This window comes from Panthera onca, chromosome B4 (genome assembly GCF_046562875.1).
Source record: "Panthera onca isolate mPanOnc1 chromosome B4, mPanOnc1 haplotype 2, whole genome shotgun sequence".
Classification (NCBI taxonomy): Eukaryota; Metazoa; Chordata; class Mammalia; order Carnivora; family Felidae; genus Panthera; species Panthera onca.
The window spans coordinates 135,413,210-135,439,244 of record NC_138345.1 but is presented as its reverse complement, the minus strand read 5'-3'; the positions used below and the strand labels follow the sequence as shown (position 1 = coordinate 135,439,244).

Genomic DNA, 26,035 nt, shown 5'->3' with positions numbered 1-26,035 from the left:
AGGACCGCTCTCCGGCGAGATGCGGGCCCACTGACTCCCCTGGGAAACCAGCCTCTGCCCCCCCAGCCTAGTTTTCCTCCAGTGAGTGAGGCTGGACTGGCCTGTGTCCCCCTCAGGAGTTTTTGGTTCTAGATCCAGCATTTGAAGTAGAGTCCACACGCCCACTAATGTGTGAAAAGGCCTCACTGCTGTGTCTGTGGGCTTTACTCACTGTGGGGGACAGCAGGGTCCCCAGGTGTATGTGACATGGCTGCTTGCTAGGCCTTCCCACAGGTTTTCATCCAAGCAGCCTCGGTGGGGCCTGGGGACCTGCACTGTAAGCGAGCGGCTGGCAGGGTTTTTTATGTACCTGGAGAACAGTTTATAAAGTGGAATTGAAAGTTAAAAAGAGGGGCGCCCGGGTGGCTCAGTGGGTTAAGCGTCGGACTTCAGCTCAGATCAGGATCTCGTGGTCTGTGGGTTCGAGCCCCGCGTCGGGCTCTGTGCTGACGGCTCAGAGCCTGGAGCCTGCTTGGGACTCTGTGTCTCCCTCTCTCTGCCCCTCCCCGCTCATGCTCTGTCTCTCTCTCTCTCTCTCAAAAATAAATAAACATTTAAAAGTTTTTAAAATAAAAATGGAACAAAAAAAGTTAAAAAGAAAGTCCCCAAATTTTTAGTAAACGGATTGGCTTGTCAAAGAGAACAGAGGTTCATAGCCTGGCTCCCGCATCCCTAAGGACCTGAGAAGGGCCTGTGACGAGGTTGCACAGGCCTGGACTCTGGAGCTGGGCTTCTGTCCACTCTGAGGACAGTCCCATGCCAGCAGACACATGGTTGCTTTGATCAAGCCTCTGATGAGTGAGACCCGGAGACACCGGTAATCGCTTCAGGAAGTGCCCTCAGAGGCCGAGGGAGGTTTCTGAGTCTGGGCCCTGTGGGAGGAGCCGGGGAAGGATGGGAGGCGGCACTGGGGGTGGAGGTGGGGAGCACTGATCTTGGTAGTGAGACCCCGCACGTCACGTCGGGACCCCGAGCAGGTCCTGCCCCGTGACCTGCCGTGTGTCCGGGGCGGTGGTCCCAGCCGGGCCCTCCCGAGGCTGGCTGTACAAGACACTAGTTCCTTTCTTACAGCCGGTGATGAACAACGACAAACACTGCTTCGAGTGCTATGGCTATGACATCATCATCGACGACAAGCTGAAGCCCTGGCTGATTGAGGTAACCGCCCGCAGGAGCGCGTGTGGCCGGTCGCCCTCCCGGCTGCCTCTGCCCCGTCTCTCAGGCCAGGCGGCAGGGCCAGGGCACGTGAGGCTCTGGAAGGTGACGGGGACAGACGGGCAGGTCGGACAAGTTTGCTGATGGTGGACAGTGGGAGCCGCCCCTGCAGGAAGCTGCCGGAAGAGTCAGGTTATCAGGGAGCAAACTTCCAAAATAGCACTCCCCACGTTACTTCTTACGCCGTCCAACCCGCGTGTGCAGAGATACACACAGATATGTAGAGAGATCGACAGACGCGTGTGTAAAATATTTACGTGCTCTGGTTTTCCGTTCAGAAGTTCAGTGCGCTAGCCATTGCGCTACAGAGCCCTTTTTTTCCATTTGAAAGCGAGTCACTTGAATGGCAGTCAAGCTTTCCTTGATGAGCCAGGACCTTAATTGGGAATATGACGAATACTCCTTCTAACATAACAGACCTTAATTGTAGCCTATTTATGATAATTAGGGCATGACGATATGCTACAGTGGTAATTTCAAGGGCGCCTGAGGTTCATGCAGCCCCTTTGTATACGTTAGATACCCTACCAGCAGCACGAAGACACAGCCTGACTGTTTGGGAGAAACCCGAGTAACTTGCAGGTTTTTGCCTCCACTCTGCCGTGGCCTGAGGAAGCAGCTAACCAAGGTCATTACAGCTGTGCCTGAAGTGGAGTAAATAGCTGGTGACTGAGGGCCTGCGCGACTCTCCACACAGTCCGTGCATTTTAACCTGAGGACTCCTGACGTTGCTTAGCTCCTCAGAGGCCTTAGGGGACTAACCTTCCGTTTATCAGATGGGTTCCATTTGTCAGAATATTGCTTTATTGGTGAGGTATTACTCTCTTCGCCAAAAAGGGACCCACTGGGGACGCCTGACTGGCCCATTCGGTGGAACATGTGACTCTTGATCTCGGGGTTGTGAGTTCGAGCCCCACGTTGGGTGTAGAGATTGCTTAAAAGGCGGAGCGGAAGGGACGCATTCCTTTTTTTTTTTAATTTTTTTTTTAATCTTTATTATTTATTTTTGAGAGATCGAGAGAGAGAGAGAGAGAGAATGAGCAGGGGAGGGGCAGAGAGAGAGGGAGACGCAGAATCAGAGGCGGGCTCCAGGCTCCCAGCTGGTAGCACAGAGCCCGACGTGGGGCTTGAATCCACGAACCGTGAGATCATGACCCGAGCCGAAGTCGGACACTTAACCAACTGAGCCACCCAGGCGCCCCGGGGACACATGACTTTTTACTTCAACCCACGATGCTACTTAGGGTAATTGGGTTTGCTGATTCTAGCAAAGCTCTGAGTGGCTTCCAATACTTGGGGGAGAGTGTCTACACAGGTAGACACGGAGGTTAGGTTTATGATCTGCGTTCACTTAACATTTTTATCTGTGTGCTGAGCGATTTGTAGGTCGTAATCCCAACCTGTGTCTGACTTTTTATATTTCATCTAACAGCTGAATGAAAGTAGGATCCTAAAACGCTTCCTATACGAGGTGCCTGAAGATACTATACATTAACGGGACGAATTGACAATTTTGCCTAAAACGCGCGGTAGCCCGCGTTTTCCTCTGCAGTGTGTGTTTTCATGCCAAAGGAGCCAGTGATCCACGTGAAGAGTGATTCCTTTCCTCTCGTAGGTGAACGCGTCCCCGTCTCTCACCTCCAGCACCGCCAACGACCGAATCCTTAAGTATAACCTGATCAATGACACCCTCAATATCGCAGTCCCTAATGGCGAGATTCCAGACTGTAAATGGAACAAATCACCCCCGAAGGAAGTTCTTGGCAATTACGAAATTCTGTAAGTTTGCGTGCGGACCGGGCAGCCGTCCTCGTGTGTGTCAGACGGAGGGGTGGCAAGGCCCAGCTTGGATTTTCTGGTTGTGTGTGGACTTGCCTTGTTTGGGCTGAGTCTTTCTTTTACTAACGGTGTTCCGGGATAGATCATGTTGTCGCGAAAAAACGGGTATTAAACTAAGGTCTTTGTCTAGGCCTTTTGTTTGGTAAGTATTCATGAAGCGTTTGCCATATGCTGGGCACCTTGTAAGGTGGGAACAGGAGATCTCTGTGGCTTACCTTCCACCCCCCCACCCCGGGCCCAGCTCGCACCCAGGCCCCGCCACTTGGAGATGTATGACATTGAGGAACTCTGCAACTCTTTGAGCCTCAGTTTGTGCGCCTTTTGCGTGGGGCTGTGGTGCAGAGGGAAAGACAAGAAATGGTAACAATAGTAGCAGGCAGTTGAGGGCTGACCACATGCCAGAAACTGCCAAGGGCTTGACTCACGTGTTCCCATGCTTCGTTCCCCCAGCCCTCCTCAGGTCGGTGTCGTCATTAGCTCCACCTTAGGCATGCGGAGACAAAGGTTTAGAGAGGTGGTGTGGCCCATCGGCAGTGACAAAAAGTGGGAGCAGCGTCAGGAGGGCAGTGGATACATGAAGTACCACTCGTTCGTACCACGGGGTAGTGGGTGGCCACTGACACGTGGCCCCGGAGCTCTGCCGTGGGGCCGGGGACGCTGAGGGAGGAAAGCGCATCCCAGAATCCTTGTTAAACGGGCAGCGGCCTCAGCCTCCCCCCCCCCCCCCCCCCACCAGCGTGGACATATGTCTGTGTGTCGGGCTGCCTCCGTGAGCGTGGGCGAGCCCGGAAACGTGGAGGGCCGCGCATTGGCTTGTCCACACGGATGCTGCCGCCACGGGCCGTGAGGTGTGGAAGGGAGCCGGAGAGAAAAGGGAGATAGCGTCCCGAACTGGAAGGGGCCCGTGTGTCAGGTTCACGTTACGTATTTCTGTGAAAGTAAAAACGTGTGTTTAATGTTTCAAGAAAACAAGGGAAGAAATTTGTAGTGAACTTCTCGCAGCACAAGGTCCCAGGCCCCCAGTTGGAGGCGCTGCGGGCGCGGGGGCTTGGACCGCAGAGCCTCTGCCCTGCGTGGTGTCGATGATGGGCGAGTGGTACAGGGGAGGGTGGAAGGTCAGCTCCGCAGACAAGAGTGTGGAGCCTCCAAGGGCGGCGGAGGGGAGCTTCAAGCGCGAGCGCTCGGTGCCCTTGACCGTTTTCTCCAGCCACGGTCAGCTGCCTGGTCCGAGTGCAGGGTGAGCAGAGGGTGGGAAGTGAGCCGCTCTGGGGGCTTGTCAGGCAAGGAGGATGGCGAGAGAGGAGGACGGTGGGAGGGGTGGGAGGTGATCCGAGATCCCGGTGGTTGGAGTCGCTGGGGTGGGGACGCCCGGGAAGCGAGCGGGAGAGGAGCGGTCAGGGTGAGCGTCTGCGGTCCGGGTTTTGCAGGAACGGCGGTTGCTGAACGGGACAAGGTCAGGTGCCGTGGGAATGGTCTGAGCTGGGGGAGGACAAGGTCGTGGGGGGAGGGGGCGCAGGGTCAGGGAACTGGGGTCTCCTCTGTTTGGTCATTGCGGTCGCCGGGGTTGTGAGCCAGGAGCCCGAGCCTTAAGCAGTTAGGGGCAGTGCCGTGGAGGGTTCTGGGTAACCGTGCAAGGAGGGTGGTGGGTCCTCCCGACCCGGGAAGGAGGTTTTGACCAGCGGGGCTCACTCCAGGCCCAGGGGCATGATGGGTGGGAGAGAGAGCACCCCTACGGGTGGGGCTGCAGGGAAGCAACGTCTTCAGGGAGAGCCAGGTTTTAGCACGGGAAGGTGCAGGGGACGTTTCCAGGATGAGGCCGAGGACTCGGGTTTGCTGGCGACGGAGATCTGAGGGCGCGAAGGAAGAGTTTGGCGGGGGGGGGGTCAGACTGGAGCGTGTGCGGGGCCTCCGGGGGTGGCAGCGAGGGACGTGCAGGGTGACGTGGAGGAGACGGGGGGCTGAGCCCCGACAGCCTCTGAGACAGGTGGGGGCAGAGCGTGGGGAGGAGTCTTGCCTCTCGCCAGCAGCGTGAGGGACCCGGATCCGCGAGCTCCCAGCCCAGGGTGGTGGGTGGCGGGGCTGCCGGGAGCCCGCGGGGGAGGGTGGCAGACACTCTGCTCCCCGTTGAAGATGCGGAGGTCAGAGCCTCCCCGCGGTTAGGTGAAGAGACAGACAGGTGACCCCCCCTACCCCCACCAACCCACTCAGCTGCCCTCTCCCCGCCCCACACGTAAGGAAGGCTCCAGCCCAGAGCTGATAGTTCCAGACGCTTCCACTCAGGACTGCTCCCCGTGCTTCAGATGACCCTGTTTGTGGCTCACAGCCTCGGCCTCCCTCCCGCAGCAGGAGGGCGGGCCCCGGCTTCCTGCCCAGCTAGGTGCTCTGCCTTCCTGGAGTGTTGCTCCCAGCGGTCCTCCGGGGGTGCCGGCAGGAGGAGGAGGAAGCCGGGGTGCCAGTTAACTGCCCAAGGTCACACGGCTGCTGCTGCCGCCGGCCCCCAGAAATAGGCGCTCTGGTCGCCCTGATTGCCGTCCTGGCCTTCAAGCCATGAGGCCCCGCCCCCTGTACCTGCGGCCTCCAGGCCCAGGTCTGAAGGTGCTGGGTATACAGGCCTCAAAACACTGCCTGAACCCTGCCGATGACGGCCATCCACTTGTCAAAAAGCCAGGGGGAGGGGCGCCTGGGTGGCTCAGTCGGTTGGGCAACCAACTCTGGATTTCATATCAGGTCATGATTTTGCAGTTCGTGGGATCGAGCCCTGCACTGGGCTCCAAGCTGACAGCACAGAGCCCGCTTGGGATTTTCTCTTTCCTTTTCCCGCTGTCCCTCCCCTGCTGTGCGAGCTCTCTCTCTCAGTCTCTCTCCCTCTCTCAAAATAAGTCAACTGAAAAAAAAAAAAAAGCCAGGAGGAAAGCCTGCTAGAATGGGAGGGGGCCCTTGAAAACCCTCCTGCATGATTCTCCTCCACGTTAGCTCCATCGGGGGCCATCCCGCCCCTGGGAAGAGCTCGTCCCAGATGCCAGCTGCTTGCCAAATGCTTGTTTCTGTCAGGTTTGCAAGCTGCACACACCAGCACAAATGCACAGTGAGACTGGTAATCCCTGTGTGGGTCTCCCCCCACCCCATCATTCAGCACATTCTCACTGCACACCCGCCCCAGAGCGAGGTGCTGGGGCAACTGCGAGCCAGACGGATGGGGTCACTCCGGCCCTTAGGTCAGCAGCACAGGCACAGAACCGGCAGCAGGTGCCAACGGGTGGGTGCTGACATGCGAACGGGGCGTCCAGGGGCTCTAGCAGTCCCTGGGGTGGAGAGGGGCCTGGGAGGACCCCCCACAGGTGGGCCCTCCAGCGTCCCTGGGGAGTCCTCCCTTCGGCATCATCTCTCCTTAGGGAGACGGGGGAGACGGGGGTCCCGCGTTGTTGCCCTGATCCCCATCCCGACAGAGAGAAGCCCAACAAACTGGCCTTTCCCCTCCTTGCCCTTCCTTCTCAGCCCCCAGTTTGCCACCAGAAGCACGATGCAGAGACTGTGTTCTGCAGCTTGAGAAGCTTCTGTCCCACACCACACTCTGATTCTGGGAATAAACATTTAACAGAAATATACCCTTTTCCCAAAGTGAGCAAAATTCAGCCAACGCGACATAACTCAGCATCTTAGTCCCTGTCGCATTTGGCACGAATGTCTGCTTATCACAGAGGGTCCTCAGTCAGGGCGTGGCCACCAAATGACCCCCGTGAATGAGGTTTCACAGCATACAGAAAGTGGGGATCGTAAGGCCCACTGTTCTGAGTCAGGAGGGTGATGTGAAGTCACGGTGGGGAGAGGAGACCTCGTTCGCCAGAGCCTGCACCTGCCAGGGCCGGCAAGCGGTGCAGTGGGGTTTCTCCACCCTCATGGACCCCGTAAGAGGGGCTCATCGTGGCGAGAGGGGCCAGGGACTGCCCCGATAGATGTCATCATCGGGCGGGAGCGTCCAGGGTCCCAGCTCAGTTCTTTCCAAGGCGAAAGCCCAGGCTCTGTTTCCTACACAGATCATGCGCTTTCCTACGCAGGCCTGGTGCGCGAATGTTAATGGAGAGGGGCGGGTAAGTCGAGGCTGGTGGAGGCGGGATCTAGCCTTTCTTGGGAGGGCCCTGCTTTCTTGTGAGCCTCTCCCTGTCCTGGCCCCCTCCTCCCGGGTGGGTCATTCACACCCCGTTCCCGATCTCAACCGGGGTCAGTCATAACCTGCCCCCAGATGCTGTGCGTAAAAATATTTCCGGACGTCAGCTTTCTCCCTCACCACCCTGGTGTCTCACTCATGTTTCCCTTGGGGGTCATTGCGCCGTTCCATCTGGTAGCCTTTTATAAGATGTCAGCTGTTCTCGAAAACAGTTTAACAAGGCAGCACGCCTGCGCTCTGTGGCCTCGGGCAGGGTTTGGTGGGCTGGGGGAGCGCAGGGTGGGGGCCGGGCCGCTTCCCTGGCTGCTGCGGGATTCGCCACGCCGCCGCTCAGTGGCCAGTGGCCGTGCGTGGCATTGCTGCTGCTGGACCCTGAAGATGTCCCTCTGTTTCCAGCTATGATGAAGAGCTGGCGCAGGGCGACGGGGCTGACCGGGAGCTGAGAAGTCGCCAGGGCCAGTCGCTGGGGCCCAGAGGGGGCCGATCGAGAGACTCGGGGAGAACCGTCCTCACAACCTGGAAGTGACCACCAGGAGGCGCAGAAGACCGCAGCCCGACCCTCCCACATGCTCCCCACACCTGGGCCTATTTTGAAATTTCCTTTTTTCTAGAGCTTTTTTTCCTTTCGTAAGCCCTGTAAATAAATAAAGGCACTTCTTTGAAAGGTTAAGGAGTGTCTCGCGAGGGAGAGGGGCCCTGCTTCTCCATCTCTCTCGCACGGTACTTCGGACCCCAGACGGGGGGATTTTTCCCACCCCAAGCGATTCTGCGCGTCTCCGGCTGGTGCTGGGTGTCCTACGATTTAACTCAATTCTGACACCATCTGCCTGGAGGTGGCGTCGGATCCCACGGGTGAAGGGCCCACGTCCCGCGAGACAGCCCCTCCCGCGCCCCCACTGATGCGCTTTTGAAGTGACGGTGGGGGTCCGGGGCCCACGGCCAAGAAAGAATTCTTGAGACGTCTTTGGTGCGAAAAGGTGATGCTGTTAAAGCACGTGGACAGGACCCTGGACAGAAAGCTGCACTGGGGTCGTGAGGCGTGACTGGTTCTATACCACAGAGTTAGGGGAGGCGAGGGAAGGCCAAAGGGAGGCCTCCAAAAGGACTTTCAGGGGCTCCTGGGTGGCTCATTCGGTTAAGCGTCGACCTCGGCTCAGGTCATGATCTCACGGTTCTTGAGCCCGAGCCCCGCGTCGGGCTCTGTGCTGACAGCTCAGAGCCTGGAACCTGCTTCCGATTCCGGGTCTCCCTCTCTCCCTGCCCCTCCCCTGCCCCCTCTCTCTCAAAAATGAATAAACATTTAAAACTTTTAAAAAACAAAAGGACTCTCATTGCTAAGGAGGATTCCTAGGATACCTGAGCCTTTGCTTGTCAAGCTAAGATTGTTTTTTTTCCCTCCAGCAAGCAAAGCATTAACCTTAAGACCCTAGGGGCTTCCTGGAGGAGTGTTCTCCTCTGTATTTGCCTCAGGTATCTGTCAGTGCGCTGCAGGTTACAAGGATGCGTAATTTTATCTACATTTTCTTCTTGCCTTAGTTCCCCACAGCACTCTGGAGGGGAGGGTGACGTTAGGGCTCCAGGAAACGGAGGCTCGGAGGCTCGGAGGTTTCTGGAGCTTGCCTTGTTTTTCTTGTAAATCGTTAAAACAGTTGCAGACTGACGGAGCCTCCTATCCTGCAGGATCTCGATCTCTATCAGGTAATCATTTGTGCTTTCCTTTTTTAGCTTTAGGGCTCCCTCAACCAGCCCCCTCCAGGCCACCCAGGAGCCCCAGCCACCGCTCAGCCTTTAGCACAAACTGGTTTCGTTCGAATCCGAAAAACGCCCATTTCAACCTTTGCTATCCGGAGCTATTTCAGGAACTGGGAACACACGAAACGTGATAACAAAGTGATGTCCCTGTAGCTCCTGGAAAGCAAATTAACAAGGGTTTTTTTTTTTTTAGGAACCGTGTGACAACCAAATATATGTTGCTTATAAACCCCAGCGCCCCATTCTATTTCATTAGAGCTGGAAGAATGGATTCACAAGCGGAGGAGACCAGCTCCTTCCGCAGAGCGTACCAGCCTCGGCGTGTGATTTGGTTTTTTACGAGGTCTTCACGTTTTGAAAATACCGCACGAACTTCAAAACAAAACCTGACTCCCCTGCCGCTGTGCCAAAGCGAGGTACTGAACCTGACAGCCGTCTTGGCTTCCTTCCCTTGCACTTGACTCTGAGGGAAACCTGCCCCTGCAAATACTGGTCCATAATTTATCTTTACGAAGGCCTTTGTCTGTCGGTGCTGTCGGAAGACACCCGTTTCCGTCACTTGGGTTTTGTAGGTGAGTCTATCAGATGGGCCCAGACGGTTCCCACCCCGTGGCTTACGTGACGTCAGCATCTGGGTTTGCCGCAGGCCTGGGGGGTGGGGGGGTAAGCACTGTCCGAGGCCATCAGCCAGGACAAGCTCTGGGTGTGGTGTGTGGACACGATGCCACCCTGGACGCTAAGTGACCCAGAGGAAGACACGGGAACACCTGAGTCAGTTGGGCAGAGTGACTGACGCATGTTCTAACTTTGAGACGCGGGTTACTTTTTTCTTAATTTGTTTTATTTCTTTTTGAGAGCAGGGGAGGGGCAGAGAGAGAGGGAGACACAGAATCCGAAACCGGCTCCAGGCTCTGAGCGGTCAGCACAGAGCCCGACGCGGGGCTCGAACTCACAGACCGCGAGATCATGACCTGAGCCGAAGTCGGCCGCTTAACCGACTGAGCCACCCGGGCGTCCCTGTGGGTTACTTTTAGTAAGAGCCTTTCACTTGACCTTCCTGCCGGACACCTGTTTGCTGATGCTTCAGTCACCGTCTTGAATCTATCTTTAGAACTCCCCCCCCCTGCTTTTTGGTTCCGGTGTTAGTCACAGGATCTGTTCTCATGCTATTGTCCCGAGGACATAAGAGATCGGGCTCTTTCCCGTACCCAGGTGTGAACGCACGTCAGGCTTGGATGTCGTGTCGCGTGTGTATGCGCGCTCCCGTGTGTTAGGGAAAAGGGCCTTTTACGTGGTAGGACGGAAAGGGACAGAGGTACAGTGTGAATATCAAACCAGCATCCGGATGAATTGCACGGGGGGGGGGGGGGGGAGGGGGTTGTCTGCAGTGTTCACTTTAAGCCTGAGAAGCTTCCCCCTTAATGACGGGACTTGTATGTGCGTCTTGTGCAGCCCTCGATTTCACGTCCAGTGTTGACGGCGGGTGCGACTTTGAGTTTGAGTTTGAGTCAGACCTGGGCTTGAGGCCTGGCTCTGCCATTTATTAGTTTGTCCCAAGGCAGTCAGTCGGTGGATCTTGGGACCTTCGCTTCCTAGCGTGCAGAAAGGGGATTAAGTATATTTGCTTCAGGAACAGGCAGGGCCCTGGTCCCCGGGTCCTGGCTCTGACTGCGGCCGCTCACCCCGGGGCGGGGGCGGCCCCCCGGGCCTGGCTCCAGGCTCCTGCACGCAGCCTTTCCCCCCACGAGTTCCTACAACCCGGCTAATCACTTACTGGTGGTTCTGCTCTCAGTGTATCCGGGACAAGGGTGGAGTCAGTCCCTGGCGGGGAGCGGTGACCTCAGCCGGAGCACGGAGGGCAGCCCCGTCCCATCAGGAGTGAGGTGCTTAGTTTGCCGACGACCGGGTTGCTAGGTGAGAGCGAGTGTCTGCTAAATAGATTTGTCACATGTTGACTGTTCCATTAGTGACATCAGATGTTTCCTCTGAGCTTCTGGAACACAGGAGGGTGGGAAGTGCGCGATGGCCGAAGCAGGCCGGGAGAACAGCGGCTGTAAACGCGGCTCATGGCCGGGCCCAGGGCTCCAGCAGTGGTCCTCGCGTGGATTCGTCCAGATGGCACTTGGCGCTTTCTTGTCAGCTTCCATTATTTCCCTTTGGATGGGCACTGCGGGGGGGGGGGGGGGGGTGGCAGGTTCCCAAAGTCTGAGGGTCATTTTCACCGTGATTCTTTTTTATTTAAAGTTTATTTTGAGAGAGAATGAGTATGCATGCACCCGAGAGAGAGAGAGAGAGAGAGAGAGAGAGAGCGCGGGGGGCGGGGGGGGGAGGGGGGGAAGGGCAGAGAGAGATGGGGAGAGAGAGAGAATCCCAAGCAGGCCCCGCACTGTCCGCTTGGAGCCACCAACTGTGACGTCACGGCCCGAGCAGAAATCAAGATTCAGACACTTAACTGACTGAGCCACCCAGGCGCCCCCGCAATGATTCTTGGTTTGATTTGTTTGGTTTTTCCCAGACTACATTCATCATTTGCCTACTTGGCAAACTGGGTGCTGAAGCTGGGAACGAAGATGTCTTCCTGAAAGTCTTCCCTCCCCCCCCCAGCCCCTAAGCCTGGTGACAGCCTCCTCACTTAGCCTCCCCTCCCTCCCCCCCCCTCCCCCCCCCCACCTCCCACCTGGACCCCTGCCAGAGCCCCCACCGGTCTCAGCCTGCAGCCCCCTCCCAGCCAGTCAGGCTCCACCCTCCAGCCAGCAGGATTTTTCCGGAATTACGGCCATTTCTCCCCAGCGTGTGGTGGTTCTACAAGCCTCTTGTCCTTGGGGGGATTCAGGAAGCCCTCCGTGCACGCTCTGTCCACCAGCCCCAAACCCACGTGACTCTTCTCTGCCTGGGCCATCTGTCCTCCCTCTGGGTCCTGTTTCCAGCTCTGTCTCCTCTCCCGGCCAGCCCAGGGGGCCTTCCTCCAGGCCACCTGGCCCTCGGTCTCCCCAGCATCAGGCTGTCACCCTCCCGCAGGCCAGGGAGGCAGAGGAGGGTCTGCTGCAGGCACCCTGGCCAGCTTGTCTTCGGGCCCAGCACCTGGTTCTGCTCAGTGACCAGGCACCCACAAGGTGTCCACTGTGTCATCGGACAGGTGCTGCCCTCAGGGCATTTCAGGACCCTTCGTGAGGCAACAGGGCCATCGTCCGATTTTGTTGCCTGTTTCTCATTTGGGAGGGTGATGTGTTTTTTTAATATGTTTTTAATGTTTATTTTTTTTTGAAAGCGAGAGAGAGAGAGACAGAGCGTGAGCAGGGCAGGGGCAGAGAGAGAGAGGGAGACACAGAGTCTGAAACAGGCTCCAGGCTCTGACCTGTCAGCACAGAGCCCGACGTGGGGCCTGAACCCATGAACCACGAGACCGTGAGCTGAGCGGAAGTTGGACGCTTAGCCGAATGAGCCACGCAGGCTCCCTAGACAACGTATTTTTACATTCTTCTCACATATCTTCTGTTTTATCCCAGCCTGAACTATATCGTATCTCCTGTGCTTTTAAGTTGCAAATAGAATTTCCATACGTTGGCGCCTGGAAGTGTTCAGAACGGTCCATCTCATGCTCACTGGTGCCTCATATAGAAACAGAGCCTGGGGGCCTGCGGTGTCCCCTGTAGAGCCACAGGCTTCGCCTGACTGCCACTTGTCCAAAAACATTTTTTTTTTCATTTTCGAGTTTAACCCCCTTGATTTTCCTTCCATAAAAACGCTGCCTGGAAGCTCCAGCTGGACCCAAGGTTCTCTTTCCAAGTCCTTGGGTGGATCTTCAGAGACTGAGTTCCTGAGCACAGCCTCCTTCCAGGGCTCAGGCGAGGAAGCTAGAGCTTGGACGGGACTTCGAAGGTGGCCGGACAGAGGGCCCAGGTGGCCGTGTAGGCCCTGGCCCAAGTGTAGCAGGCCTCACTGACCACCGCTGGTGGCAGCTTCCTGGGTGGGGGGTGGGACCAGGCATGCTCCACAGAACTGCGGTGGCAGGGGCCAGTGGGGCCTCGCTGGCCTCGTCCCTCGTGACCATTCCCCCATCCCCCACTGCCCCCAGCCTCTCCCCCCCACCCCCCCCACCCCGAGCTGCTTTACCTAGAGCACCCCTAAGGGGTTAGGTGCTGGAACCCTGGTGCCTCCTGGGGAGAGGGGACCGTGAGAGCTCTCTCCTGCTGGGGGTCTCACCACTCACACGGTGGCCTGATTCCCATTCTGGCTGGAACAGCGAGGTGGACTGGCACAGGGTTCCAACTGTGTCCCCGTCCACCCGCCCACGGAGCAGCGTGCTGCGGCCGCCTTCCGTCCCAGGCCTTAGGCCCTGCTGGCCCGCGGTGGTTCGGAAAAGACATCTTAAAATGGGGGCTCCGAGAGCTCTTCCAGCTGGAGAGACCAGAGGACTTCTGTCCTCTGACGTTGTCCCCGAGGAACAGAAAGTAGCCCTGATGGCCAGGAGGAGTAGGCCTGGTCCTCACAGCGCGGGGGCCTCCCATGGAATATAAACACTTACACGGAATATCAGTGTCCAACAAGGCCGCTAACGGATCATCAAGACGAAGACAAGACCCCTGGGTCATCACTGAACACGGACGACAGCATGAACATCGTTCAGGCCACAGAAGGACCAAACCTCCCCGGCCCGGCTGCAGGAGCACCGGCTGCTTCACCAGCCCCGGCTCCGGGCAGGACCAGGCTCCCTTCCCTGTGGGTGAGGGTCACCCAGAACCCCCCTTCCTGCCAACGGCCGGTCCGGAGCAGACCCCCGCCTCCTCAGGCCCCCCACACCCCCAGCTCCCCCCACACGCCGCAGGTCCTTGGGTGCCTGGTCACTGGGCAGAACCAGGTGCTGGGGTCCTCCAGGCCCCAGGCGATCGCCCCTCCAGCCTTGGTGGGGAGAACGCAAGAACACAGAGAACGTGTGACAGTTTCCTGTGGCAGACTTCGTTACTTTTGACAAGGCCAAGTGTTAAGAAAGATGGACTTCTTCCCCGAGGTCGGCAGGGGCCCCGTTGAATCTTGGAGGACGGGGAAACACATTCTTCTCTTCAGCAGGTGCTGTGAGTGGCGAGCGGGGAATCAGCCAGGGGATACCTGGCCGGGGCTTCTCTGCACACGAGCCCCGCGCCTCCCTCCCCTACGGTTACATTACGCAGCTTGCAAACTGCTTCTCTCACCAAGCCCGAGGGGCCTGCTAAGAAATCATCATCATCATCGAATGCCAGCACCTCATCTGGGAACCAGGGGACGCGGCTGGTCCTTCACTGTGGGCGGAGCTTCCCAAGGTCACACAGCCGTTGAAGGGCACGGACCTGGCAAATGTAACTTCCCACCGGCTCTTTCCAGCACAGGGCGCTGTCTGCTAGGGAAGGGCTTCCTTTTCACGTGGAAACAGCAGGTCACTGTCGCCGCGGGACAGTGTCCAGGAACTGATACTGAAGATGATAATCCAGAGATCCTGGCTGTCACTCTCCGTGGATGAGGTGTGGGAGGCACACGAGGGAGCCTGCAGGGGGTAACGGAACAAGGACAGAATCGGGGCAGAAGAACCAGCTCTCTCCCGGCCCCCCTGCTTTCTTGCTGTGCGCCTGTGGGGAAGTTACTTAGCTTCTCTGAGCTTTGTTTCCTCGGCTGCAGGGTGGAGATAATAGCCTGTGCCCGCCCACCTCAGAGAGTCATGGAGAGAAAAGGAAGATAACGGTTGTAAAAGTGCCAAATCACTATCAGCTTTTTGCTACAACTGTTTTGCTACACATTTTTGCTACCCCTTTGAAGTATCCGCGCCTGCCCCTCAAGGAGTTCACGAGCTGTTTCTTGTAAAGACCAGGCCTATGCAGCAATGAAAGAGACAGCAGAGGCTCAGTGCGAGAGAAGCAGCATGGCAACCTGGGGCGGCTTCCTGGAGGAGGAGGAGTTTGAGCTGTGCCTTAAAGAATGAGTGGAAACTGCATGGAAGGCAGGGGAATGGTGAGGGCTAATTGCAGAAAGATGGCTCGGGGCCATATCACGAAGGATACTGGATGCCAGGCTAAAGAACTTGGACCTATTCCGCAGGCACTAGGGAGCCATTGAATGTTTTTGAGGAGGGACAAGATTGGTGTCCTTAGAGATGTGAGTCTGGGGGCTGCTTTGGAGGATGATGGAGATGGGAAGGGGCGGGAGGGAAGCACAGCAGTGGAGAGCTGAGGAGGTGAACTCAGGGTGTGCAGGTGGGAGGGTGGGGGGTGGCGGGAGTGGCTTCTGCACACCTGGGCGGGAGGGGCTCGGGAGGCAGGAGCGATTCTCAGTTGCCCAGCAGGGGGCGTTTGTGTGAAAGGGGTTTGAGCCTTGAAAGCAGAGTTAAGTAAACGGGGCAAAATGGAGTTAACTCGAGTGCATCCGATCCTTGAACCACGCAGGTTTGACCTGCACGGGTCTACGTATTCATCGGTGGCTTTTTCTCCATCAGTACAGTAGCGTAAACATTATTTTCTCTTGCCTGTGATACAGTTTCTTCTCTCTAGCTCGCTTTGCTGTGAGAACACGGTATATAACCAATACATATCGAATGTGTGTTGATCAGCTTGTTTGCACTACCAGTCAGGCTTCTGATCAGCAGGAGTTACGCTTTGGGAGAGCCAGAAGTCACAGGCGAAGTTTCGACTGCGTGACGGGAGGACGGTTGTCCGCACGCCCGACCCCTCGCTGTTCAGTGTCAGCCGCGCTTTCCAGGAGACGTTCAGTGAGGCCCCGCTCCTCGTGACTGTGAAATAACACCGCTTCCGGGTCACGGCACTGGGTCGTGAACAGTGAGAAGGTCACCGGCTCCTGAATCGGGGACTCGTGGAAAAGGAAATCAGAGCTTTCCGACTGAGAGGGAAAAGAAATGTGTCGGAAAACTGACTTCTAGGCAAACTCTTGTTGGTACGAAGGTGTCCCGGACAGAAATCTCTCTCCAGCGAGCCGACGTCCCTGCCTTTCCGCGGAGTCCCCCGGTGTTGGAGGGGCGTCGGCCGTTTGATCAGCAGGCCCTGGGGCCCAGCCGTGAACAGGACGGGCAAGTCCTCGCTTAGCAGAGGTCATTCTAACGTTTATTTATTTTTGAGACAGAGAGAGACAGAGCATGAGCGGGGGAGGGTCAGAGAGAGGGAGACGCAGAATCTGAAACAGGCTCCAGGCTCTGAGCTGTCAGCACAGAGCCCAACGCGGGGCTCGAGCTCACGGACCGCGAGATCATGACCTGAGCCGAAGTCGGCCGCTTAACCGACTGAGCCACCCAGGCGCCCCAGCAGAGGTCATCCTAAAGGGGAGAGAAAGGAACAACGCCAAGGACGGGGAGAAATGCAGTGATGCGGACGGAGGGCAGGCACTGAAGGTCATGAACGAGGTGCCATGAAGGGCCCGAGCTGAGTGTGGCTGGACAGGGGTGGGCGGGGCCAGTGGGCCAGAGAGGCCAGCCCTCAGGGTTGTGTCTGGACCGATGCTCAGGATCAGGGGGGCCCGTGAGCTGCTTGGGGCTTTGGGAGGGCTGGCTGCGGGACACAGGTGATTTCCTCGGGGGTCTGGAAAGAGCTGATGCTCGCGCTACGTGGGCCCCTCCCCCACGTTGGCCCAGTTGAGACCAGAGCGGAGAGACTGTGAGGCTGAGTTACTGAGACGGAGTCCCCTTGCAAGAAGGACCGTGAGCTTGCAAGGCCAGGGTGTGGGGGCTGCCCACTTTCTCGATTTCCCTGGTCCCGACCGTTCGGTTCTTCCTTCCATTCCACTGTCCTTCCTCTCTGTGCTACCGTTAGCCTGAGCTGTCTAGACACGGCCTCTGATGCCCGCAGCCCACAGCATCCTCACCTATAAAAAGGTCACTGTGGTTTCAGTAAGGGACACAGAGAGAAGTGTCACCTGAATGATGGAAGGCGGCGGTCTGGAGAGAGAGGAGATGCTTAGAAATAGCGCAGACAGGACTTGGCGAGGGGATGAGTGAGGAAGGGGGAGAGAGGCGTCAAGGAGGATGCCCAGGTTTCTGGAAGGTTCTTTCAAGGCAGGGGCTCTGCGGGGGAGCAGGGCTCAGCAGAATGAGGACCTTCGGTTTTAGAGACGTTGAACTGTCACGCTGGCAGTTGAGGATTAGGCTGGGCAGTGACACAGAACTGAGGGCCACCAGCGTGGAGATGGGAGGGGTGCCCCAGCAGGTGGCCTGAGGGCAGAGGGCAGCTATCCTAGGTCAGCCCACAGGAACAGGCAGGGCACGGCATTTCAGGAAAGCCAGGGGTGAGCACTGCACAGGGTCATGGTGCTGAGACCTGGAGGGGGGGGAGGGGGGACACTGGGACTTCACAACTCGGGAGTGCAAGGTCACAGCTCGGCAGGGAGACCCATGAGTGGGCCAGCCACGTAGACAAGTCTTTCAAGTAGGGAGATGCAGGAGAGAAGAGAGGGCGGGACCTCCCGCGGAGTCGTACGCCCAACTAAAGGCTATTACTTTTTATGGCTTTGTTCATTCATGCGTGCATTCGTTCATTCTGCCAATATTTACTGGGTGCTCACTGTGTGCCCAGCTGTTCTAGGTGCTGGGGACACTTCGCTGAAAAAGATGGGCCAGTCCCTGCCATCACGGACCATAAAATCCAGCGGGTGCTTGAGTTTTGTTGAGGTTGCAATTTAAACCATAAACACTCAATTCAATGATTTTTAGCAAAAGTACGGAGTTGGGCAACCACCACAATCCAATTTTAGAACGTCTCCGTCCCCCGCAAGACCCCCCATGCCTGTTTACAGGAAGTCCCCATTCCTACTCCCAGCCCCTGACAACCGCTACCCTGCTTTCTGTTTCTATAGATCGGTCTTTTTCGGGCATTTCATGTAAATGGAATCCCACAGCATGTGATGTTTTATGTTTAGCTTCCTGTCCTTAGCATGATGTGTTTGAGGTGACAGGATACCCCAGCGTTTCCCCCCTTTTGACTGCTGGGGTACGGGTGGGTAGGGGTGGGGAGAACACATGGTGTTTACCCAGCACCGAGCTGATGGGCCTGGAGTTGTTTTTACTTTGTAGCCACTGTCACGGGTTCGTAGCCATTGTGAGTAACACCACTCATCGGCTCTGCATATCTGTGCACCGTCTTTATGTGGACAAAGGTTTTCGTTTCCCCTGGGTAGATATCTAGGAGTAGAGTGGCTGAATCACAGATAAATAAACGTTTTCGGAAGCTGCCAAACTGTTTTCCAAAGCACAGCGCGCCATTTAACGTCCCCGCCAGCGGTGCGTGTGGATTTATTTTTCTCCACAGCCTCGCCAATACCGACTGTCTTTTACAAATCTTTTGTAATGTTTATTTATTTTTGAGACAGGGAGAGGTAGAGCGTGAGCGGGGGAGGCGCAGAGAGAGAGGGAGACACAGAATCCGAATCCGAGCCGTCAGCGCAGAGCCCGACACGGGGCTCGAACCCACGAACCGTGAGATCACGACCTGGGCCGAAGCCGGACGCTTAACAGACTGAGCCACCCAGGCGCCCCTTGACAGTCCTTTTACATCTAGCCATCTTTGTGGATGGGAAGTGATGGGTCTCTGTGCCTTTGATTTGCGTTTCCCTGATGGCTAAGGATGTTGACCTCCTTTTCATCTGCTTATGGAACATTTGTATGTCTTCTTGAGAGAAACTGCAGTGAAGAGCTGAATTTTTCAGTTCTGGTAGGAGATGGTGACTTATCTCTAATCCCGCGGTGGAAGGTTTCACGGACTCTTCCATGAAGGCTTTACTGATAGCTCTTGTCTACACTGGTCTCCCCTTTCTCTTAGAATTTAAAGCATAAGTCAGATCGTATCTGAGGCCTCATGCCCTCCAAAGGAACTTCCCCTGGATCTTAGAATAAACTCACGCTCCTCACCCCTCTGGCCTCATCTCCCACCGCCCTCCCATTTCTGCCCCTGCTCGTTTCGCAGCAGCCTCTGAGTGTGCCACACTCTTCCCTGCCCCAGGGCCTTGGCACTGGCGGGCCTCTCTACCTGGAATTCTCTTCCCCTCGCTCTTTGCAGGACTGGCTCCACGGTCTCTTTTCACCTTCTGTTTGCCTCAAAGCTCTGATCACCGGCTAGGACGATCTTAGTCAGGTGTTCGCTTGCTTTTTTCTTTTCTCCCCCTTGCAAAGCCTTTGCGAGGGCCACTCCAGCATCCCCCCCCCCCCCCCGGCCCTGGCCCGGCGTCAGGAGGCATGGGATACGGGTCAGCTGGATGACTGACCGAAGGGGACGCAGGTGTCTGCTCCTTTGTGACTGTCCTCACCCTCCAGCCATGTGGCTCCCGCTGCCCGGGCCTTTGCCATCCATCTCCAGGCGGAGACGACGCACAGCTCGAGATCAGGGTGACATTCCATCCTCTGTGTCCTCGACGGTCACTTGGTGAAGCATTTTGGGACCGTGTTAGGGCAGCAGGTGCTGGGGGCACCGACAAGCCAGAGCAAGACCAGGCGGGGTCCAAGGAATGGTTTAAAAGTTGAGGAAAGGTCCTCCCAAGAAAAGATTCAAGGGCAACGTGAAGGATCCGAAGGGCTGTAAGGTGAAGAAGAGTCCTATGTAATGGGCAGAGGGCAGAACGGGGAGCCGCGGGCGGAAGGAATGAGGGGGTAGGTGCTGGTTTGGCATAAGTGGGACCTTTCTGTTAGCACTGTCCAGCTCTGGAATGGCTCATCTTCTGAGGCAGTGAGCCCCCTGTCCCAGGGAGAGTCGCCCCTGGGTGTGGTGGGGGGGATACACCATGGAGAAGAAGGTTGGGACAGGTGGCTCGCTGGACCTTTCTGCCTCTGAGCCTCTAGGAATCCCCTAAGCCGAAGGGTGCGTGCCGCACCGTGCCAGCATCCCGAGGTGGCCTAGAATTTTGATCTGGTGCTTCTGGAAAAGGGGAAAGAGCCACTTTGGGGGTGGGGGGGAGGAAGGAGAGCAGCGTGCGCGTGGCATCCCCAGAACCGGCCGGCAGGGAGAGGAAGGGCTTCCCTCCAAGGCCCTGAGAGTGACTTTGCTGCTCCCTTGCTGATTTGTGGGGGATCCCTCTCCCCCATAGCAGGTCTGCCCCACGAGGGCAGGGGCTTGTGTCATTCACCATGGCATCCCCGGTGCCCAGGACAGTGTCCAGCGTCTGGTTGGTGCTCAATAGACCTGAGTTCAAAGCCCAGTTCTGGAAGCCACCTCCCTGGGAGAATCCCCGCCCACATTGCTCTCGGTTCCTTGACCTCTGAGTCTGTTTTCCTTGTTTCCTCAGTGTGGGTGGCGACAGGAGGGTGGCGGTCATCCCTGCCGGCCAGGGGGTTGCTCTTCTGTTATTCTTAGTAGGTCTTTGTTGCTGGGTCCCGCCTCCCCCATTCCCACCGTCCCCTGGGCAAGGGAAACTTTAAAAAGTTTCCAGGTCCCGCCCCGCCCACCGACTCTTGGAGAAGGTCACCCTGGCTAGTGGAGCCAGAATGTGGGCGAAGGTGAAGGCTGAGTCACGGCCACAAAAACTGAGGGGCGTGTCATGGGGATACGATACCCCAGTTCCGGCCAGGAGGCTGCTGTGTCTCACGCCCCAAGGCAAGGAAGCCCAAACAGAAAGGCTTTGAGAAAGAAAGGAAACAGGACTGTGAATGGAAAATTTCAACCGACCGCCACCCAGGAATCCCCTTGGTCTGGGGTTGTCTTTGGAGCATCGGTTCCCCACCGGCACCGGGTGGCCCCCTGTCACTTGGCCTAGAGTGGCTTCCCCATTTGTAAATACAGGTGAGCCTCCAGGCATTCCCCCCCCCCCCCCCCCCAGGCATCCTTGCTCCGCAGTGTCTAGTCCCAGGGCCACAGCAAACACTGTGCCCACAACCTGGCATCTTCTTTCGCTCCCACCTCGACCCCCTGAAATCCTGCCCCTTCCTGACGCCCAATTAAAACACCATGTCCTTAGGGCATCATGTCCTTAGGGCATCCGACTCTTGCTTTCGGCTCAGGTCGTGATCTCATCTCATAGTTCTGGGTTCGAGCCCTGCGTCGGGCTCTGTGCTGACAGCTCGGAGCCTGGAGCCCGCTTCGGATTGCTGTGTCGCCCTCTCTCTCCGCTCTTCCCCTGCTCATGCTCTGTCTCTCTGTCTGTATCTCTCTCCAAAATAAAACATTAAAAATTTTTAAAAAAATAAAAGAACAAGCTAATTTAAAAAGAGACAACATGTCCTTGAGGCTTCAAAGCATCTTCTGATGCAGCATCTGCCCCCCTCCTCTGCCTGCAGGTGACATCTCAGGCCTCGGTGACCACGGCCTGGGGGTCAGCTGGGGTTGCACACTTCCCTCATCACAGGCTCAAGCTCTCCCACACTGGCTCATCTTCTCTTTCTCCGCAGCTCGAATGTGCTCCGGTGGCCTCTCCCATTTTCATGTAACTCTACACGTACTTACCCACATGTCTCGTCTCGTAGGTGCTTTCTCTGACCCTCTGTCTCCAGGGTCCAAAATGACTGCCCACTGAAAAAATACATTAGCGCCCCTTGGTTTTGAGCCAGACGAGCTGACAACTCGGGTCCACGCAAAATCCTGCACCTGGACGCCCATAGGACCTTTACTCCCCATCGCCCAAACTTGGAAGCTACCAAGGTGTCCTTCAGGGGCCGAATGGATACACTGTGTTGCACGGAAGGGGATTTTATCAGAGATAACAAGACGCGAGCTGCCGAGTCACAGAAAAGGCGTAGAGGCAACGTAAGCACATAAAAAAATCTATTCATCGAGGCGCTTGGGTGGCTCAGTCTGTTGAGCGTGTCTGACTCTTGATTTCCGCTCAGGTCATGATTTCACGGTTCATGAGATCATGAGAGCAAGCCCCACATCTGGCTCTGCACTGACAACTCAGAGCCTGCTTGGGATTCTCTCTCTCCCCTCCTTCCTTCCTTCCTTCCTTCCTTCCTTCCTTCCTTCCTTTCTCTTTCTTTCTTTCTTTCTTTCTTTCTTTCTTTCTTTCTTTCTTTCTTTCTCTTTCTTTCTTTCTTTCTTTCTCTCTGCCTTTCCCCTGCTCTCTCTCTTTCTCTCTCTCAAAAATAAACAAATCAACTTAAAAAAAGTCTATTCATTGAGGCACCTGGGGGGCTCAGTCGGTTGAGCATAGGACTCCTGATTTTGGCTCAGGTCAGCATCTCCCGGCTCATGGGTTCAAGCCCCACGCTGGGTGTTAGGCTTTGCGCTGATAGTGCGGAACCTACTCGGGATTCTCTCTGCCCCTCCCCCGCTCTCTCTTAAAATAAACTTAAAAAAAAAGTCTATTCATTAAGAAAAAAGAGGGGCAGCTGGGTGGCTCAGTCAGTTAAGCGTCGACTTCGACTGAGGTCATGATCTCACAGTTCAAGCGTTCGAGTCCCACGTCGGGCTCTGTGCCGACAGCTCGGAGCCTGGAGCCTGCTTCCAATTCTGTGTCTCCCTCGCTCTCTGACCCTCCCCCGTTCATGCCCTGTCTCTGTCTCTGTCTCTGTCTCTGTCTCTGTCTCTCTCTCTCGCTCCAGGGCCGTTGGCTGAATTTCCTACCATGCCCAGTGGGTGCAGTGAGAGGTTTCCACATCTGCACTGAGAGGGTTTGGGCAGCAAACAGTTCCTGAGCCCAGGTTAGGGGGCTGCGGGCTGCGGGGCACTGAGACGCCTGGGTTGGGCCTAATGTGGGCAGAGCTCTCACACTCCCAAAGGCTGGGCAGAAATGGCGGGTCCAGGTCCCAGCATCACCCCCTCCCTTCCTTCAGCTAGGTTTGTCACTTCTCTGAACCTCGCTCTTCTCATCTGTAAATGGGGAGCACAATTCCTGCCCCACAGTTGGGAGGGTTAGATCCATATCTGGGCTGCTCCCTCCCATTAGGCATGGGCGTGACCCCTGCCCTCAGGGCCCTTCTATCTGGTTGGGAAGGGAAGGCCCACGGACTTTTAAAAAAAAATGTCACACCCTCAGTGTGACAAATGAAGATATAGCAGGAGAGTTGCTGGAGACGACTTCTGTGTTCTCAGTGGTTTCCAAAGGGGGACAGGGCCATGTGAGAGGTCTTCTGGAAGCGTCCAGAGGAGGGCCTCCGAGGAACCGTGTATTTGAGAAGGGACGTTAGCCATTAGCCGGTGAGGAATAGCCAGCAAGAGCCAAAACAAGGAAGTGGGAGAGAGTACCACAGAGCGAGTGTCCAGAAGCAGCCTCCGACGTCTGGCAGGCTCCAGGGCCAGTGCTCAGGGAGGCCCCCAGACCAGGAACACTGGCCAGTGACACGAGCCCTGCTCTTCCTGAGCGGTCTGTGCTGGGAGACCCACCAGGGTCTGGGGATGCGAAGGGCGTGGTTTGGGAGCCAGACAAGAGCTGCATGACCTTGGACAAGTCACTTTACCTCTCGAACCTCAATTTCCCCAAATGCAAAGTGGGGGTGGTTGTGAGTTGCAACATACACAGCACCGCCACGGGGCCTGTCACCACGGAAGGGGGTCATTTGGGTGGCAGCCATGATTATTATTGGGGGCTGGGAGAAGCCAGGGCCGCTTGAACCCCTTGGACCCTCCCCGGGTGCCCAGCCTGAGATGCGTCCCTGCAGGTGCCCGGTGAAGGCTGACGGACCCACGACTGCACGGATGGGGGAGCGGTGGCTCTGTCCCCAGGCCTGGCCCCAGGGAAGGCCTGTCTCTGGGTGCCCTGTGGACCCATAGCAGGAAGGCCGTGACCCGTAATTAACCAAGGCCCGGCTGGGCGGGCGGCCAGGCTCTCCCTGGTGCCCACGTGATACTCCCGTCAGCCTCCATGAGCACACGTGCCGCAATCTGAAACCCAGCCACAGGCTGGAACCAGTTGCACAGAGAACCGAGTTGTCACAACAGGAAGGGCGTGTTTGGAGGCTGCCAGAGGGACAGTGGAGGGGGCCTGGGCCCTGTTCTCCCACACCCCAGGCCGCCCAAGAGCTGCGAGGCCGCAGGTGCCTAGAACACGGCTACCGGGAGCGTGTCCTTGGCAGGGTGCTGGATTCAGCCCTGGCCAGCCATCCCTGACCTCGGCCTTCAATTGTGAGGATTGTTCGTGCCTTAGGAATCCGCGTGCCCTGCGCCTCAGGCCAACAGCTCCACTCCCGCTGCCTTCACGACCTGCCCCTGCAACATGTCCTCCCGAGGCCTGCTTATCATCTTGGGGGATCTGCTCAAATTCTGCCCTTCGCAGGAGCCTCCAGGGCCCCCAGGGCTTGCTTGGGCCCCTTGGGAGCCTTGTCCACAGCCCCCCACCCGGCAGGAGGCGCTCAGATGTAGATAACGTGTGTTCTTCATTCATGCCTTGCTTGGTCCCCGGTATTATGTGTCTGCTGTGTTAGAGGGAGAGGTGGCTTCAGTGTGGGTAAAGAACGTTGGAGAAGGAGCCAGGAGCCCCAAGTTTGGGAAGGATCCGTGGCCCTGGGCCTTCCCTGGGCCTCTGCTTCCTCACCTTACAAGGAGTGTAGGACTCACCTGGCTGCCCTGTGGGGTCTTGGGGCTTTGATGTTCTATGGTCCCAGATGCTGTCCCCAGTCTCCCCCCACCCCCCCCAGCCAATCTCTCCCACCTGCCCCACTGCCAGCCCAGTACTGCTAATGTGAAACCGTCGCCCCTATGCCTGTTACCCTGCTGATCGCTTATCCTGATCTAGTGTCTGTCATTCACGCACCTGGAGAAGAAAAGGAATATTCTGAGCCTCTGCCACAAGGCGTTCACATTCGAAACCATTTGACCTTACCCTGGCAGCCTCTGGCTTGGATCTATCATCTGCTGCCCAAACCCAGAGAGAAGAGAAAGTTGCAGGCATGCGCGGTCCACCCGCCAGGGGGGGGATTGCTTGAACCTCATATGGAGGGTCTTGGCCCTTCCCCACCTCCCACCTCCACTGAGGCCGTTTGGATCGGAAGGTGGGTTCTGATGGGTTGTTCTCAGACTTGGTTGGAGGCTCCCACAGAGGGAGGAGGGGTGGGGGGGGGGCAGGAGAGGAAGCGGGGGCAGGAGCAGAGGGCCGTGGGGGTGAGAATGCAGGCAGTAGGGTGGGGCAGCCTGTGAGAGCCGGTGCCGCATTCCTCATTCCTCCGCAGGTGAGACAGCAAGGCCACCTCTCTGGGAACAACATCTACCTGACAGGAAATGCAGGAGGATTTCACAGACCAGCAGGTGGATCTGGCCAGCAGGTGTATCACGGTATGGGCCAATACCGGCATCAGTCAAGCAGGTGCCTATGGCATTCTGGGCACCGTGTGAAGGGTTTTGCTTCTATCCCTGCATTTAATTCCTCAACGGCCATCCTGTTAGGTAGGGGTGAGCCATCGTCCCCCTGTCCAGATGAGGACATTGAGGCTGAGAAGTGAGGTGAGTTGCCCAAAGCTGTATCCCTAAAAGTATGCTAAAAAAAAAACAAGTCTCTTAAAACAAAAACAGAGCAAAGCACAATACAAGGAATGAGGAACTTTTGAGCCTGTGACTGAGTCCCAGGCTCTCCTAATTGCTGGGGGAAAAAATTCTTCCTAGCAAAAGATTAAATGGCCTGTGTCACTCAGGCCTCTCCTCCTTTCTTCTGACACGATGGGGTGACTGGGACCCAGTTAAATATTATCCTGAGTGGGGTGTCCCTGGAAGCCTGACCTTCACTGCTGTCTCTTGTACGACTGCCACGGTGGTGACATTATGCTGCGTAAAATCCTGGGCCCAAGACCATTTCACCAGGAAGTGCCCCGCCCACCCCAGTATGTCACAGATGGTGATTGAACACGTCAGCCACAGACACACGGATGCGGGTCCTGCCCGTTCAGCGGGACCTTTGGTAACAGCTGGTCTGGGGACCAAGAGCAGCCCTTGATGGCTCCCCACCATCTTCTAGTTCTTTGTGTTTTTACCTGTGGCACTCTTTCCATGAAATTTGACGTCTGGTCAAAAGCGGCCCTCTATGGGTGAGCATTTATTTTGTAACATAAGCATGGTATACAACTTCTTTTATAAGTGTGAGTTTCTAGTGTTCATCTGTTATAAAGCGATTCAATAAAAGCAATGCCACTTTTGGGGTGCCTGGGTGGCT

At 56.7% G+C, this 26,035-nt stretch overlaps 1 protein-coding gene and 2 long non-coding RNA genes across 7 annotated transcripts in view; all 3 read left to right on the top strand.

Annotated features, from left to right (window-relative positions):
* Positions 1-7,928, top strand: part of TTLL1 (TTL family tubulin polyglutamylase complex subunit L1) — a 30,919-nt gene extending 22,991 nt beyond the window's left edge. For all 5 annotated transcript variants that reach the window (XM_060656164.3, XM_078449377.2, XM_060656161.3 and 2 more), the window contains 3 exons: positions 1,111-1,197; positions 2,870-3,033; positions 7,655-7,928. In XM_060656164.3, coding sequence (XP_060512147.1) covers positions 1,111-1,197; positions 2,870-3,033; positions 7,655-7,784 — 381 coding nt within the window. In that variant the 3' untranslated portion in view covers positions 7,785-7,928. The remainder of the gene's footprint in view (positions 1-1,110; positions 1,198-2,869; positions 3,034-7,654) is intronic.
* On the top strand, positions 4,022-5,953 carry LOC144616861 (uncharacterized). Its single transcript, XR_013556618.2, has 2 exons — positions 4,022-4,323; positions 5,099-5,953. It is a non-coding gene; the product is annotated as an uncharacterized LOC144616861 (long non-coding RNA).
* A 3,154-nt stretch (positions 7,929-11,082) lies between the features above and the next one.
* Positions 11,083-24,880, top strand: LOC145715627 (uncharacterized). The gene is made up of 3 exons (XR_014137999.1): positions 11,083-11,145; positions 21,426-22,598; positions 24,629-24,880. It is a non-coding gene; the product is annotated as an uncharacterized LOC145715627 (long non-coding RNA).
* The last annotated feature ends 1,155 nt before the right edge of the window (positions 24,881-26,035 follow it).